The following is a 15,139-nucleotide window of genomic DNA, read 5'->3' as shown; positions in this document are numbered from 1 at the left end:
CCCCCGCGCCGAGGTCCCGCCCCCGCAGGCGAGCTGGCGTCACCGTCCGGCCGGCTGGATCTGGTTCCAGCCGCGCCGGGCCGGCCGGACATGCGCAGTGCGGGGGCGCTGCGGCTGCAGGAGGTGCGGACCCCGCGGTGCGCACTGCGGCCGCATCCCTGCCCCGGCGTCGTGCGTGCCCGCGGGACCTGACAACCGGGGCAGAGGTCAGTGCTCGGGGCCGCGGCCGGACCGGGGCTGCAGGGAGGGGAGGAGAGGGGAGGGAAAGGGACGGGCCCTGCTCCAGCCCCGCCCCACGGCGACAGGTGGGCGCTCCCGCGGGAGGCCGTGGCGTCCGGGCGCTGCTGTGGGCCCCGCTCCGCCCTACAGACCCCAGGCCGACCGAGCCGCGCTTCTCGGGGCTCCGCTGCGCGCCGTTCCCCTGGCAGGCCCTGGACGGTCCCGCGCCTCCTCCCACTTACTCTCCTGGAGGCGCAGGGCCGGACCGCGGGTGGCGGGGTGGGGGTCCAGGCCCTGCAGGCGCTGCGAGCCTTCGAGCGCCCCCGCAACCGGCCGCGCACCCCTGCGCTGTGGGGTGGACCGGGCCCCCAGCCGCGATGCAGCAGCCCCCGGGGGAGACACGAGCTCTGAGGACCCCGGGTGGTCTAGAGTCGCCGGCCGCCGCGTGACCCCTGGGCGGGCCTGTGTCGCCCGCAGCGCCGCCTCGTCCCTCCCTGTGCCGAGGGAGAGGACCCCGTCGGGCGCCCGGAAGCCCGGGGCTTCCTTGTCTGGGGCGAGGCGGCCCCCCGTGACGCGGTGGGCGCTAGTGCGAAGCTATGTCAACTAAAGCAAAGACTCATAATGAAAACAGTCGGGTTAGCTTCACGCGGGAACCTTCCTGAGGACGGCAGAGCGGGCTGGCAGCTCCTTCAAGAGGCTCTGCCGCTGCTGCATCGGCGTCAGCCGGGTTTGGGTGGGAGAGCGCAGAGGTGTTTGGAGTGTGGGTCTTTTATCTTCTGAGGAGGCGGTGGCCCGGGCAGGTGGCGGCCCCGCGCTGGTCCTGCGCTGTGTCCTCGGAGCGCCCTCAGCTGCCGCATCCAGGTGCCCGCACAGACACGTGGGCGGGGCTGCCTAGCCTGCTGCTGGGCCTCAGAGGGCTGCAGAGACGGCAGGAATGGTGACCCTTGCTTCAGAGTCCTTTGGTTATGAGTAACTCACCGAATTGACAGTGTGATTTGTATGAATGCGTTGTGTTCACTGAAGAGCTGTGGCAGAGAGAAAACCTAACACGTTTAATTCCCGAATGTGAGTGTTTTCAACTATGTGTAACAACTAACACAATTGACATAATGATACACTTCGTGGACATTTAATTTTGATTCTGTCATTTCCTTATTTTTAGAGGTGGTAACGTTTTGTTTTTTTCCCGTTGCTCAAACATCTTCGAGGCTCCTGCACGGCTGGTGCTGTGCCTCCGGGCCCAGGTGACCTCGGGGGGAGAAGGAAGGGGCCTCTGAGGTGAGAACATAGTTTTGCTGTTTTCAGTTTATACTCAAAGCGCTGCAGTTTCCTGACACTACAGAGCACACCTGTCACGCCAGCAGGATGAAGCACAGAGGCTGCCTGGTGAAGTGGGCTGCGCGCTAGAAAATGCACGTGCGGAGTAGCTTGGTTCCCTCCACGGGGAGCGTGCAAGGCCCTCTTGGGCGCCGTGGGAGCCTCGCCGCCTGCACAGGCTTCGGAGCCAGGTGCTGGAGCGGCAGCAACTGAGGGGTGTGGATGTCTTTGCACGTTTCCCATATGTTTTTCACACGTTAATAATGTGATTTTCAGTGAAGTGGCAGAATCAGCATTGAAGAATGGGGAGCAAGTGCGAGCCGCTTTCCTGCGAGTGGTTGAGAAGCAGGCTTTGTGTTGGCCGCCCCTGTGGGTAGCGGCTGCTCAGCCCTGCCCCTGCTGCCCCTGCCGCGGAGCCGCCTTCCCTGCTTAGAAGCAACACTGCCTCCGACTGCTAGTTAGCAGCGGCCTCCACAGGGAAGCTGAGGCAGGTTCGTGTTCTCACAGCTAAGAAGGACGTGGGCCTGGCAGGGAGCTGCAGCACAGCCTCTGGCAACACAGAAGCACTGCCCTGCCGGACCCTTGCCTCCCAGGCCGGCTGTTGCCCGCCAAGCAGCTGGAGCACTTGCTCGCGCGGGCTCTTCAGTGGTGCCAGGTGCAGCTGGCCCAATAGTAGCGAAAGAAACGAGGAGTGTCGTGCATCGTTAGACAGCATTCATATGTCTAAGTTCAAATTAGAGCTGCCCAGCCGCACATGTGGATACAAAGCTGCCATTTGGTGGGGAGCCGGAGCCTAGGGGCCTGTGTCACTCCCCTGGATGTGGATGTGGGTGAAAGTCACCCAGAGGCCTTGCCAACATTCTGGGAGGTGACAAAGGGGCAGGGCCTCTGGGATCTGGGGTCAGGAGTTCCAGGAGGCTCGCTTCTGCTTCTGTCCAGTAGTTCACTGTTCCCTTCACGGCAGCTGAAGCTTCAGCTGCCGCGCGGCCCACCCGGCCAGAGGCAGAAGGGAGCCCTCCCTCCTAGGTAGTGCCCTGGTGGGCGTCCATTCTGTGGCAGACACTGGCCATAGAGGCTGAGAAAGGAGAGGACCCCAGCCTGCCTCTGGAGGCGCAAGAGAGGCAGTGAAGGGCCCGAAGCTAGCGATGCAGGAGTTTCCAGAGCACAGGGGAATACGGAGCGGGAAACACTAGCCCTCAGCTCCACTGAGGAGCCACACAACCTCTGCCAGTGCTGAGTGGCTACAGAGCTCTGTTACCAGCCCCATTCCTCTTGGACGGGCGAGGTCGGTCCGCATCGCACCCCCCAACCTCTTGTGCTCTGTAACCACAGAATACGCAAAGCTGTGTCCACAGGCCTCAGCGGCTGTGAGCCCCTCGCCTACACTGGGGGGTCCTCAGTTGACACCTGAGCCAGTGTCCTGTGCCCCAGTGGTGCCAGGACAGAGTCCCCGTCCCCGACCTGATTTGTGCACCTCATCACCCACTGCCAGCACTTTCCCCCCACCAACAGGCTTGCTCGGTACAGCACCAAACCCAAGTCCCTAGCACCCACACCCTAGTGAGTTTCCTGTGCCCTGTAGGCTGAGCTGCTTCTCGTCCTCCCCCCACCAGGATCCTTGGAACAGGGAGTGGTTTTTATTTAGGTCCCTGAGGTACCAAGTACAGGCTTCACTCTTAGCAGCTGCCACCCTAGTGATGAAGCTGATAGCCTAAGCAGACTGGCCCCTGCAGAGCTCTGGGGGGAGGTACCTGGCTTCTCCCGCCTCCACCCTGGCCCACAGCTGCCTCCAGGCCCAGAGCAGCAGATCCCAACCTGTCTGCCCCTGGGGCTGGGTCTCCAGCAGTCAGGACTGAACTGCTACTAGCTGCTGACTGGTTCCTTCTGGCTGGGCAGGTGTGGGGCGAAGGGGGCGCATTTGCCCCATGTCCCCATTGGCTGCATCTCCACACCTTCCCTGGTGACACCTCCGACCAGAACAGACCAGGAGTGTGGGAGGAGCCCCCACCTGCTCCCCCAGTGCCCCGAGGTTGTCTTCTGTCTGCTCCTTTTGTCTTCCACACTGAAGAGTGTGCTCCGGCCGGGGATGGGCGTGTGTGGTGTTGGGGAATGGACACCTGTGAAATGGTGGCGTGTGCATCAAGTCTGAATAGCCGTTCGCAGGTTCTTAGAGCTTTTTGTTTCCAGAAACCTGATCTGATCTTTATAGAAAGTGCTCCTCTGTGCAGTCAGCCTGGGTCTCCCTCCTGTCCAGGCCGGCAGCACTGTCTGACTCAGCGAGGAGGGGCTGAAACTGGAGAGCCCCTGGGAAGGCTCTTGGGGGCCAGGTGGCAGCTGGGAGGGTGGCTCTGGTTCCCCGCCCTCATCCTAGCGTTTAGCAGACTGCCCCACACCACAGGTTTCCATTTTCACCCTTGGGTTAAGAGAAAAGCAGGAATAAAAAGTTTCTAATGTTGCTCGCGTAATTCAGCACTGGCCATCAAAGGCACCGGGGCTCCTGCGTCTCTCCTGCCCCTGTGGGGCTCCCGCGTCTCTCCTACCCCTATGGGGCTCTCGCGTCTCTCCTGCCCCTATGGGGCTCCTATGTCTCTCCTGCCCCCATGGGTCCGTTTCCTGCTGTTTGTTGCACCCGCCTGCATCGTTGGTGTGTGCGGCTGAACTCAACCTGTTTAGGAAGCCCACAGCAGGGCTCTGTGGGGCCCATTCCTGGTCCCACATCTCTGTCAAGGGCTCCCCTTGAGCTGAGGCTTCTGAGCTCCTCCAGGCGGGCATAGGGAGGCAGGTCCCACTGTCAGCCAAGCTGCAGGGTTTTTAAGGAGAAAGTGGGGGCTGTGCACCGTGGGCTCACACCTGTAATCCCAGCACTTTGGGAGACCGGCCGGAAGGATCACTGTAGACCAGGAGTTTGAGAGCAGCGTTGGTCCTATCTCTCTAAAAAATTTTAAAACTGGCCAGGCATGGTGGCACATGCCTAGAGTCCTGGCTACTTGGGAGGCTGAGGTGGGAGGATTGCTTGAGCCCAGGAGGTCGAGGGTGCAGTGAGCTGTGATGGTGCCGCTGCACTCCAGCCTGGGCCACAGAGCAAGACCATGTGTCAAAAAGAAAAAGCCTCTGTGGAAGGGCCTCCAGTCCCCTGGCTTGGGCTGCAGGGGCCGCTGCTCCAGCCCTGCCTTCTACATGTGCCAAGATGTGAGCAGTCACCCCTGGAGATCCTCACCCCTTCTCTATAGAACGAGGAGTCAGGCTGCCAGGGATTGGGGTCTGAGTACATTGCTATCTGTGTGTGTGTGTGTTTCTTAGGAAGAGGGCCCCACGGTCTTCGTCATGTTCTCCAGGGCCCAGTTGGAACCAGTTGGAATTTGGATGGGGAGAAATGTGGAGTAGGGCAGGAACCTCCTTCCTAGGAAGGAGCCTGCGGGGGACCCTGCATGGGGTCCCAGATTCCCAGGGGGCCTCAGGTGTGGTGTTAGAGGGGCGCTGGGGCTGGCAGTCTGTCCATGTCTTCAGCCTAGGTCTCGTGAGTTCAGGGAGTTTGAACCTGGGTGGAGAATGAACCCGTGTGTCTTCACTAACCTCCAGCTGACACGAGCTTCCGCCGACCCAGCAGTGGCGCGTGTGGGTGCTCCCCGTGCCATCTGTTGGGGACACCTCACGCGTCACTTGCGCTCGGCCCATGTTGCAGCTGCAGGAGCCACCAGACCCTATAAATACTCGGATGCCCACATCTGCTCGTATGTATCTCCCTGTACCTGTGCATCAGGCCTCATGCGTTTAAAACATCCCTCTGAGAAGGGGCCACAGGCAGGCGTCACCCATTGCCACGGCACTACGGCAGGAAGCATCCCGTGCTCCGCAGGGGCGGGGCGGCCGCTCTCCCTGTCCTCCAGGAGCTCACGTGTGCCTGCCTGTGAGCGCCTCGACGACAGAGCCGGCGCCCGCCCCAGTGTCTGCGCCGGGACCACAGAGTGGCCAGCTCACCGCGGAGACATCACACTTGGTAGCAGCCCCTGGACTTGCATGCACTTCTGATACAATGTGTTTTAATCAGTATCAACATGGAAGGGGGAGAGCGAGGGACATTCCGCTGGTGTTCTTGGGAGGAAGTAATGGGAGGGAGGACGGTTGGGGGGATTCACCTTTAAAGAATTTGAGAGCTTGTGTATTTTGTGGGATAACGGTAAATTAATCCCCTGTGTGTTTCTGATCATTAAGAAGACCCCATCGATGCTGTTGGTCGTGGGACTGTCATTTCACAGTGCGGATCCGAAGGTGGTCCTGGCTACTCTGCGAGGGTTGCCCTGGGAGGAGGTGGTGGAGGGCACGTGGGCATCCCGTGTTCCCTCATGACGGCTGTCGCCTGTAGTCGCCTCAAAAGGCTTAATTAAAAAAACTCTTGTTTCTCAGAAAAAGCAGTTTACTACTGTGAGTTAACGCTGTGGAATTCTAATAATTGGGATAATAAATCTGATTAAGGTTTTCTTTAAACTGGAACAGAATCCCTACAGGTGCTCCATGAGAGGGCTGTGGGACGTGGGACCGGGCTCCTGACCTTGGAACTCCTGGGTGGGGTCTGAGGCGATGCAGGAGACAGAGGAGCTCATGGTCCAGGAGGCGCTCGTGGATGGGGACAGGCCTCCCCGCAGACCTGCATCTGTCGTCGTGGGACGGGGGCAGGGTCGTGTGACACAGGCCCCATGTGCACGTGTCCAGGGTTCCCGTCCCCTCCTGAGCTGCGGTCTCCACCGTGGCTCACTGACAGTGCGGCGGGGCTCCTGGTGGACTTGAGAGTTGGTTGCCCTGTCCAGGCGGCCTCGAGTGCACCAGGACACGGCCTGTCCAGTGTGATCCAGGCACCACGCCTGTGGGCCGTTCACCGTCACCTGGGTGTGCTGAGGGACTTGTGCTTTCCTGGATCGAACCGCGTGACCCAGGCCAGGGGAGCTGCCCCAGGTGCCCCTCGGGCTCCTGCTCCCCAGGACTCACGTTTGCACCCCAAAACCCAGTCTCCCCCAGCAGAAGGGCATGCGGCTTGAGTCCAGGAATTTGCGCATGCAGTTTTGAGCCCTGGACGCTGGGCCCCAGAGCGCCTGGCCTTGTGTGCAGTTGGGGGCGGGGGCGGAGAAGCTCCGTACCTCGCCGTCTGCAGCTGCCCACGGCGGTCATTTCACATGTTGGGGCTCTACACGAGATCCCACCGGAGAAGTCTCCCCTCCTTGGGAAAGTTTGTAAGTATTGAGTCCGTGGCTTGTTTCCCGAGAAGGTGCAGGAGGGTGTGTAGCTGCCTTGCTGTCCTCCACCCCGCTGTGTGGAGCCCTCCCCACCTCCCCTGCGATCCAGGGATGCTCCCCAAGGGCCTGACGCAGCAACACTGGAGTCCTGGCCCCGTCACCCGGCTGGCGTTGTAGGACAGCAGCACCTGCCTCACTGACACAGTCCCCTGCACGTCTACTGGACGGGATCCAGGCCGGGTGACCCCTTCACCCGCACAGCAGGGCACGGCAGGCCGGGCTGGTGGCGTCCTTCCCTGCAGCTCCAATTCAAGCAGGGAGCTCTTTATCTTCCCTCTGAGAGACAATGGGTCCTTTCTCTGCTCATCTCTCCTCCGACAAGGCCACTGCTTCCCCAGGGAGCCTGAGCCTGGGGCCAGAGGCAGTGGCTCGACACCCACAGCTTGAGGTGGACTGGGCCTGCGTGACCCTCAGACCCGAGGCTTCTGAGTGGTCTGGGCTTTCCACAGACCCCACACCCTCAATGAAATGCGCAGAAGAAGACCAAGGTGCGTGGGTGGGTGCTGCTGTGTGCTGGCGTGTGCTGCTGTGTGCTGGCGTGCGCTGGTGCGTGCTGGCATGCGCTGGCGTGTGCTGCTGTGCACTGGTGTGTGCTAACGTGCGCTGGCGTGACACCAGAGGGGGAGCGTGTTTTGTCTGGGATCCTCATGTGACACCTCAGACGCTAGACAGTCCCGCCCAGACAGACGCCGGTCCAGGGTCATTGCGGGCCCTGGCCGGGAGTATCTCCATCTGGTCAGGTGACAGTCGCGTCACGTGGGCGTTGCTCGCAGAGGGGCCTCTGGAGGAAGGAGAGTGGCGGTCAGCACTCAGCCTTTGGCCTTGCTTCACTGTGGGTGAGGAGCTGCCCACCAAGGACACTCAGGCCAGGTGTCAGGACACACGCCTGCCTTGGTGCCCCCATGAGGGCCGGGCATTAGGGGCCACACAGGCTGCAGCTTCAGTCCCTGTAACCCTCTGGGTTAGTCCTGGGTCCTCCCTGCTCTCCTGGGTCAGCCCTTCGTCCCCTCCCTGCCTTCTGGTCAGCCCTGGGTCTCCCCACTCTGCCCTCCTTTCTTAGGTGAAGGCCCTGCTCCCTTAGACTTGAGGGGAAACGGGAAGGTCTGGCTGGAACAGAGGGCTTTCTCTAAACCCTGAATCCAGAGCAGCGTGGATGCCTGCGGGCACTGGCAGCTGACAGCTTGCATGAGCCCAGCCTCCGCAGGGTCTCCCTATGGCCCAAACCCTTCTCATGAGACAGGGACTTGCACGTTCCTCCCTCAGCCTCAGGTTGACAAAGACCTGAGGCCTCTTCCTGACCCCACCTCTCTTTCCTCACCCCCAGCTCCCCCACACACCTGCTCTCACACCCGGGGACAGGGAGCCCACACCTGCTGTCACACCCAGGGGGAGGGCAGGGAGCCCACGCCTCTGCTCTCACACCCGGGGGACAGGGAGCCCACACACCGGCTCTCATACCCAGGGGACAGGGAGCCCACGCCTCTTCCTGACCTCACCTCTCTTTCCTCACCCCCTGGCACACCCCTCCCCCACAATTTAGCAGGAACCCAGTAGCCACCAAGGCTACTTCCTGTCACACCTCCCTGGTGTGAGGCCGTGGCTAGGGAGGCTCATTCCCAGGCTGGAGAGACTGGGCAGGGGTCACTGTCCTTTGGGGTTGTTCTCAGAGCCCACAGCAGTCCTGTCAGGCCCTGCCCGGCAACGCGGCCCCCACACAGGACCTGCTGGACCAAGGCTGCCTGCTCCTCCCAGCCCCGGGGCTCTCACCGCACAGCCTGCACACCTGTGCTCAGTGCGCTGGGTCAGCACATCCCTGCAGGGCAGGGAGGGCCCGCAGCGAGGAAGGGGCTGTAGATGGAATCGGTGCAGGGATCTGAGATCCAGGCTCAGGCCGGGACAAGATGAGACCAACCTGAACGTTGCCATGGCCGGCGGCCGACATACCCTTCTTGGGGCTCGTTTCTGTGCATGTGATGTTCACGGTCGTCACTTAAGAAAATTCAGAACCTTGGAGATTGGTGTCCAGTGCAGGAACCTGGTGCCAGAGTCGTGCCAGGCCGGCTTTATGGAGCCCCGCGTGTTTCTCCCTCGTTTCCTGTTGGCTTAAATTCAGAAACCTGGGAAATGATGATGGTTTTATTTTTGCCGATTCTTTCAGTTGGGATGCAACTAGCACGTGTTACCCGCCTTGGACATCTCTAGGAAGAGCAGTGCGTTGTGGCGCCTCATGCTGGAGCACGGCTCACGACGGGCCCGTGTCACACAGATGGATGGGCGGGGTGGGCGGGAAGGAGCCTTTGGGGCTCTGCTGCCTCAGTCAAGTCTACAGGAACCTTTTCAAATCAAATGATTGTCATTTCTTCTCTGTGTCTCTTGTTAGGAGTTAGGCCGGGCGCAGTAACTCAAGCCTGTAATCCCAGCACTTTGGGAGGCCGAGACGGGCGGATCACGAGGTCAGGAGATCGAGACCATCCGGGCTAACACGGTGAAACCCCATCTCTACTAAAATACAAAAAACTAGCCGGGCGACGTGGCGGGCGCCTGTAGTCCCAGCTACTAGGGAGGCTGAGGCAGGAGAATGGCATGAACCCAGGAGGCGGAGCTTGCAATGAGCTGAGATCCGGCCACTGCACTCCAGCCTGGGCAGCAGAGCGAGACTCCGTCTCAAAAAAGAAAAAAAAGGAGTTATAGACGTAAAGGAAAAACATAGTTGTCATGCAGTTGTATTTTCTCAAACAGTGTCAGCTTCTCTGTAAGAATGTCAGGGCTCTCTCCTCTGGAAGCTGCCGTGGCCACTGATCCTCTTTGCTCCTCCCAGCCTGTAGGGTTTGGCTCTGGTTTGTTTTCAGTGTTTGCTGAGTCCAGGGAACATTGTCAATCCTGATGGTAAGGATTTCGTGTTTAACGGCGCATGTGCCACGTTGCTTGAGGTAGTCTGTGAAAGTGTTCACGTTGTAAAACACAGTGTAGGTGCAGTGACAGGCCGTGTCACCATCCCGGTCCTCGGGTTGCAGTTTGTCTGTGTGGGTCCGTGTCCTGTGTGAAGCTTTTCATGCACATTGAATTGTTCTATGCGTTTTCAAATGTAATCCTGAAGACATCTAACCGCAGGGGAGAGAATGTGTGGCTGGAATTTTTATTTTTCTATACTTCATTTGAGTGTCTGTATGTCGTCAAGTCTGAAATGCCGGAGACTGTCCTAGCATTGAGATAGGGTGACTGTACTTTTACATGGTTTTCTGCTTGCACTGGGATGGTCCAGAGATGCCGGCTTTAGACATCACACGTCTGTGACAGGCCAGTGCTTCCCTCCACAGGGCCCATCCCATCTGTGTCGGAAAGCCATCACGTTAGGAGAGAGACTCTTGCCCTGACAGTGTCGGCTCAAAGCCTCCCAGCACACCTCTCCCTGGAGAGTGGCCCCAGCCTGCAGGGTCTGTGGGGTGGACACTGGGCCTAGAGGGGCCCAACGGACCCGAGGTCTGCACCTTCCCAGAATCCTGGAGCCGGCAGGAGCCGGGAGTGAGCCCTGGCGGCCGCGCCAGGCTTTGCGTCCTAGGCCTGAAACTCAAGTCCGTGGAAGTGGCCCTCACAGGCTTTTTGACCGTTGGATTTTTTTTTTTTTTTTTTTTTTTTTTTTGAGACAGAGTCTCGCTCTGTCATCCAGGCTGGAGTGCAGTGGCGTGATCTTGGCTCACTGCAAGCTCCACCTCCCGGGTTCACACCATTCTCCTGCCTCAGCCTCCCGAGTAGCTGGGACTACAGGCGCCCACCACCGCGCCTGGCTATTTTTTTTTTTTTTTGTATTTTTGAGTAGAGATGGTGTTTCACTGTGTTAGCCAGGATGGTCTCGATCTCCTGACCTCGTGATCCGCCCGCCTCGGCCTCCCAAAGTGCTGGGATTATAGGCGTGAGCCACCGCGCCTGGCCGACACTTGGATTCTTTTACAAATTTTTTGGTGTGTACTTAGGTAATTTACAAGCCCTTGGGGCAACTTTGGGGGCTCTATGTGATGATAGTGGCAAGTTTGCTAAAAGTGTTTGCCAATGAAACCCACGTTCTTTGGAGGGTCGGCACGTGGGTGGCAGTTGGAGAAAGTTGTCTGCTGCTCATCCGTGGTGACGGTCGTCCTGCCTTGCTTCCCTGTGCTCTCCGGGCCAGAGACTGTGCCAGCCAAGCAGAGGAAGCAGCGGGTCCTGGCAGCCCCACCACCCTCCTGCACTGCCCCCACTCTCCCTGGCCCTGCCGCGGACTGTGCCCTCTAGCCTGCCCGAACCTGCTGCCCCCCGGCCCCCTCCAGCTGGCACCCTCCCAGGGCCCGCCTGTGTCGTCCCAAGATAGCTGGGGCCACTCACGTCATGGTCACAGCCTTGGGGAATCACCTGGTCCAGGACAGTGAGCATGAGCACGGGGTGGCCAACGGCATGGAGTAGAGGCGGGCACCCCAAGGCAGCAAGCGTCAGCACAGGGCGGCCGACGGCACGGAGTGGAGCCGGCCACCGCCGAGGCCCATGGCTGTCTGGGCGCGGCTCCCTCACTCCACCTGCCTCTGCGTCTTCTGTTGAGGCCCAGCACAGAAACAGGAGTTGGGGGTTTTTCAGCTGAAAATCATTTCTGGGGTTCATCGGTGACTTAGGAGAAGTTAAAGGTGCACTGGCCAGTGTCAGGTACAGCCCAGGGCAGTGAGTGGCGCTCCTGAGCTTCCCGCCTCATGGCCACAGTGGCTCCCGCGGGAGCACGGGACTTGGACTGTGACTCCCGTCAGCTCGGGAGTGCCGGTGACCAGAAGCAAGGGTGGGTGTGAAGGAAGCTGTTTCCACAGCGTCCAGGCTGGTGCCTGACACAAGAAACAGCCCCACGCAGGGCACTCGGGAAGCCTTTGAGAAACAGCGGGGCCTGCAGGTCCCTCGCTTGGCCCACGTATGAGACGGCCTAGGTCCCCCTCGCCATCCATCCCAGGCCAGCGCCTGCGTTGCTGTTGCCCACAGCCTTGGCCCTGTCCTCACCGCTCTGGCCACCAACCTGGGACCCTGCCACAGGGCCTGCCCACCTGCTCAGGGCCTGTCCAGGTGCCTCACACATGTGGGCTGACAGGCCCTTGGCCACTGCGGCGGCCCCTCTGCAGCCCTAACAGTGTCATGGACTTCGGCCTGTGTCATCAGCCGCGGCCTGCGTGGCCCACGGGGTGGGGCAGAGGCTGGGCCTGTGCCGGGAGGGGTTTTGCCTTTCAGGGCCAGGTGTTGTGCTGTGCTTGCCCGTTGGCAGCTGTGGGCCTAGGAGGTGGACGTGGAGCGGGTTGAAGCCGGTCAGTCACCAGGCTCCCCTGGGGGTGTCCACATCCCTACCATGAAAATGCTCCTCAGAGCCCTGCGGGCCTGGCCTGGTGGGTCTCGGAGCTTCCTACCTGTGTGTATGGGCGGCCCAGGCCCTCCCACCAGGACTCTTTGGCCTCTCTGTGCCGGGCACCTGCCAGGGTGGGTGCCCCTCGCCCCCCAGGCGTTGCCTCCTGCTATGGACCCCCAGCAGGCTCTAGGGGTGTGGCTGTGGGTGTGTCGGCGTGGGGGTGTGGGTGTGTGGGTGTGGGTGTGTTGGGTGGGTGTGTGGGTGTGTTTGGGTATCTGGGTGTTTGTGGGTGTCGGTGTGTGGGTATGGGTGTCTGTGGGTATCTGGGTGTGGGTGTTTGTGGGTGGGTGGGTGTGTAGGTTTCTGTGGGTGTTGGTGTGTGGGTGTGGGTGTGTTGGGTGTGTGGGTGTCTGGGTGAGTGGGTGTGGGTGTGTGGGTGGGTGTGGAGTCTGTGGGTGTGTGGGCGGATATGTAGGTGTGGGTGTCTGGGTGTCTGGGTGTGCGTGTTTGTGGGTATCTGGTGTGTGGGTGTCTGGGTGTGTTGGGTGTATGTGGGTGTGTTTGGGTATCTGAGTGTGGGTGTCTGCGGGTGTTTGGGTGTCTGTGGGTGTCTGGTTGTGTGTGGATTTGTTGGGTATGTGGGTGGGTCTGTGCGTGGGTGTCTGTGGGTGTGTGTGGGTGTCGTGTATGGGTGTTTGGGTGTGGATTTGTTGGGTGTGTGGGTGGGTGTGTGCATAGCTGTCTGGGTGTCGGTGTGTGTGGGTGTATGTGGGTGTGTAGGTGTGAGTGGGTGTGGGGGTGTGGGGGAGTGTCTGGGTGTGTGTGGGTGTCGGTGTCTGGGTGTGTTGGGTGTGGGTGGGTGTGGGTATGTCTAGGTGTGTTTGGGTGTATGGGTGTGTGTGGTGTGTGTGCGTGGGTGTCTGGGTGTGGGAGTCTGAGTGGGTGTCTATGGGTGTGTTGGGTGTGGGTCGGTTTGGGCGTGTGGGTATCTAGGTGTGTGTGGGTGTATCTGGGTGTATGTGAGTGTGGGTGTGTGCGTGGTGTCTGGGTGTGGGTATGGTTGTGGGTGTGTGGGTGTGGTGTGTGGGTGGGTGGGTGTGGGTGTCAGCTGTGGGTGGGTATATGTCGGTGTGGGTGTATGTGTTTGTGGGTGTGTGTGAGTCCGTGTGGTAACATGGGTGAGGGATGGGGGCTGTGTTTGGCTGTGGGGGTGAGTCTGTGAATGTGTGTCTGTGTTGGGGGTGGGTTGCATATATATCTGTCGGGAGGGTCCCTTGCCTCACTTTACTTTGCTCTCCCTGGGGTGGGATGCGCAGGTGTGGGCTGTGCGTGCCCGGCCTCCCTTCTTGGAAGCCCTGGCTCCCAGTGGGTGGTATCTGGTTCTGATTCCCACGCCCCGAACCATTTCCCTGGGCTCCTGGCCTTGCCCAGAGTCTACACTGATGTTCTGATTTTTTCCAGGAAAGATGAAGTGTGTGGACAGCGGCTGGGGTCACCTCATGGTCACCCTGTGGCCCAGCTGCCCCGGCTCTGACGCTTTGCGCCATCCACTTCTTTTGTTAATTAGGGGAAGGTGGGCAAGACGGAGGGCCTGTGCTTTCCTGGCAAGATATGGCTGGAGACACATTGTCACAGCAGGCCCTCTCTCTCCCTCTGGGGTCCTGGTCGCCCTTCCTGTCCCCAGCCTGCAGCCCAGGCAGAGCAAGGTGGCCAGTGACCTCCCAAAAGCAGCAGGCCCCAAGCACCGACCTCGGGATTTGGGTCATGTCCTGGGCCAGCACCTGGCTTGTGTGATAACAGGCATAGGCATGCCTTCACCCCTCCCTGGGGACCGGCCCAGATATTCCCACGCCCTGCGGGGTAGGGCAGGGCCTCACAGAGCCTCTGGAGGCAAGAGTCTGTGGTAGGTGGATGGGGGTGGAGAAGGGGCTTCTGGGCAGCTAGCCCTGGCACCTGGCGTGTGCCCAAGGGACTGGCCATCCTCACGTGACCCGTCTGTCTCTTTGTTGTAGCACAGGCTCAACAGGATGGTGTCAGCCTGGGCTGGGCCCGGTGCTTGGGGACAGAGCTTTTGGCCACTACCAAGGCAAGGGTGGGCTCAGGAAGCCCCAGGCAGCGCACCTGTCTGGATACCCTCCATCTCCAAAGCCTGATGTGTTCCTTGACTTTCAGGGAGGAGCTGTGCTCAGGCCTGTGCCGGATGCAGAGCTGGAGCTGTCCCCAGAAGAGCAGAGGGTCCTGGAAAGGAAGCTGAAAAAGGAACGGAAGAAAGAGGAGAGGCAACGTCTGCGGGAGGCAGGCCTTGCAGCCCAGCACCCTCTGGCCAGGCGCTCAGGAGCCGAGCTGGCCCTGGACTACCTCTGCGCGTAAGCGGCCCTGCCCCACGTAGTTCTGTCCCAGGCATGCGTCTCCACCCTTGCCTGAGGGGTTTGCAGCCTTCACCCGCACATACTGTGTGGAAGGTTCTAGAGTAGTGGGGTATTAGCATTCATGCCAGACCTGTGCTGCTGCCACTGACCTTTCTGTCTGAATGGCTCAGAGCCTTCAGGAACTTCCAGGGGCGGCAGCAGAGCTGCCACCTGTGCAGGGGTTGCCTGGAACTGTGCTCTTAGAAATGGGTCCGACGGTGAACCTCATCCCAGCCATGCTCACCGCAGGAAGAATCCACGGGCCTGGGTGCTCCTTGGACGTGGGGGTGAGAAGGAGGGAACTCGAGTTGGCCTTCAGCCCTCACTCACAGTGACGGGAGGCGCCATTGCCACCCTAGAGCGGGGAGACGGGGATCGTGAGGTGCCAGGCGCAGGGCGCCATCTCCCTGGCTGCCTGCAGCATTGCTGGGTGGATGAGCAGAGATTGCAGGGGTCGAGGCCCTTCGGGCGTGGGCCTCCACGCCTTGCGCGGCCATGGCCACCTCCCCGGTGCTCACGGGGAGCACAGACTGGCTGCCCATTTCTGGTCCGCTCCGTCGGGT

At 60.5% G+C, this 15,139-nt stretch overlaps 1 protein-coding gene and 1 long non-coding RNA gene across 2 annotated transcripts in view; both read left to right on the top strand.

Annotated features, from left to right (window-relative positions):
* CHLSN (cholesin) overlaps nucleotides 1-15,139 on the top strand; it is a 125,482-nt gene that overhangs the window by 100,525 nt on the left and 9,818 nt on the right. Inside the window, exon 3 of the mRNA XM_017894247.1 lies at nucleotides 14,341-14,534. Within this exon, the coding sequence (XP_017749736.1) occupies nucleotides 14,341-14,534 (194 nt within the window). The remainder of the gene's footprint in view (nucleotides 1-14,340; nucleotides 14,535-15,139) is intronic.
* On the top strand, nucleotides 278-1,855 carry LOC108543675 (uncharacterized). The gene is made up of 3 exons (XR_001889638.1): nucleotides 278-1,497; nucleotides 1,584-1,727; nucleotides 1,813-1,855. It is a non-coding gene; the product is annotated as an uncharacterized LOC108543675 (long non-coding RNA).

Source organism: Rhinopithecus bieti, unplaced genomic scaffold, assembly GCF_001698545.2.
Source record: "Rhinopithecus bieti isolate Rb0 unplaced genomic scaffold, ASM169854v2 scaffold_1017, whole genome shotgun sequence".
In the NCBI taxonomy this organism is placed as follows: Eukaryota; Metazoa; Chordata; class Mammalia; order Primates; family Cercopithecidae; genus Rhinopithecus; species Rhinopithecus bieti.
This window is presented reverse-complemented; position numbering and strand designations above follow the sequence as displayed.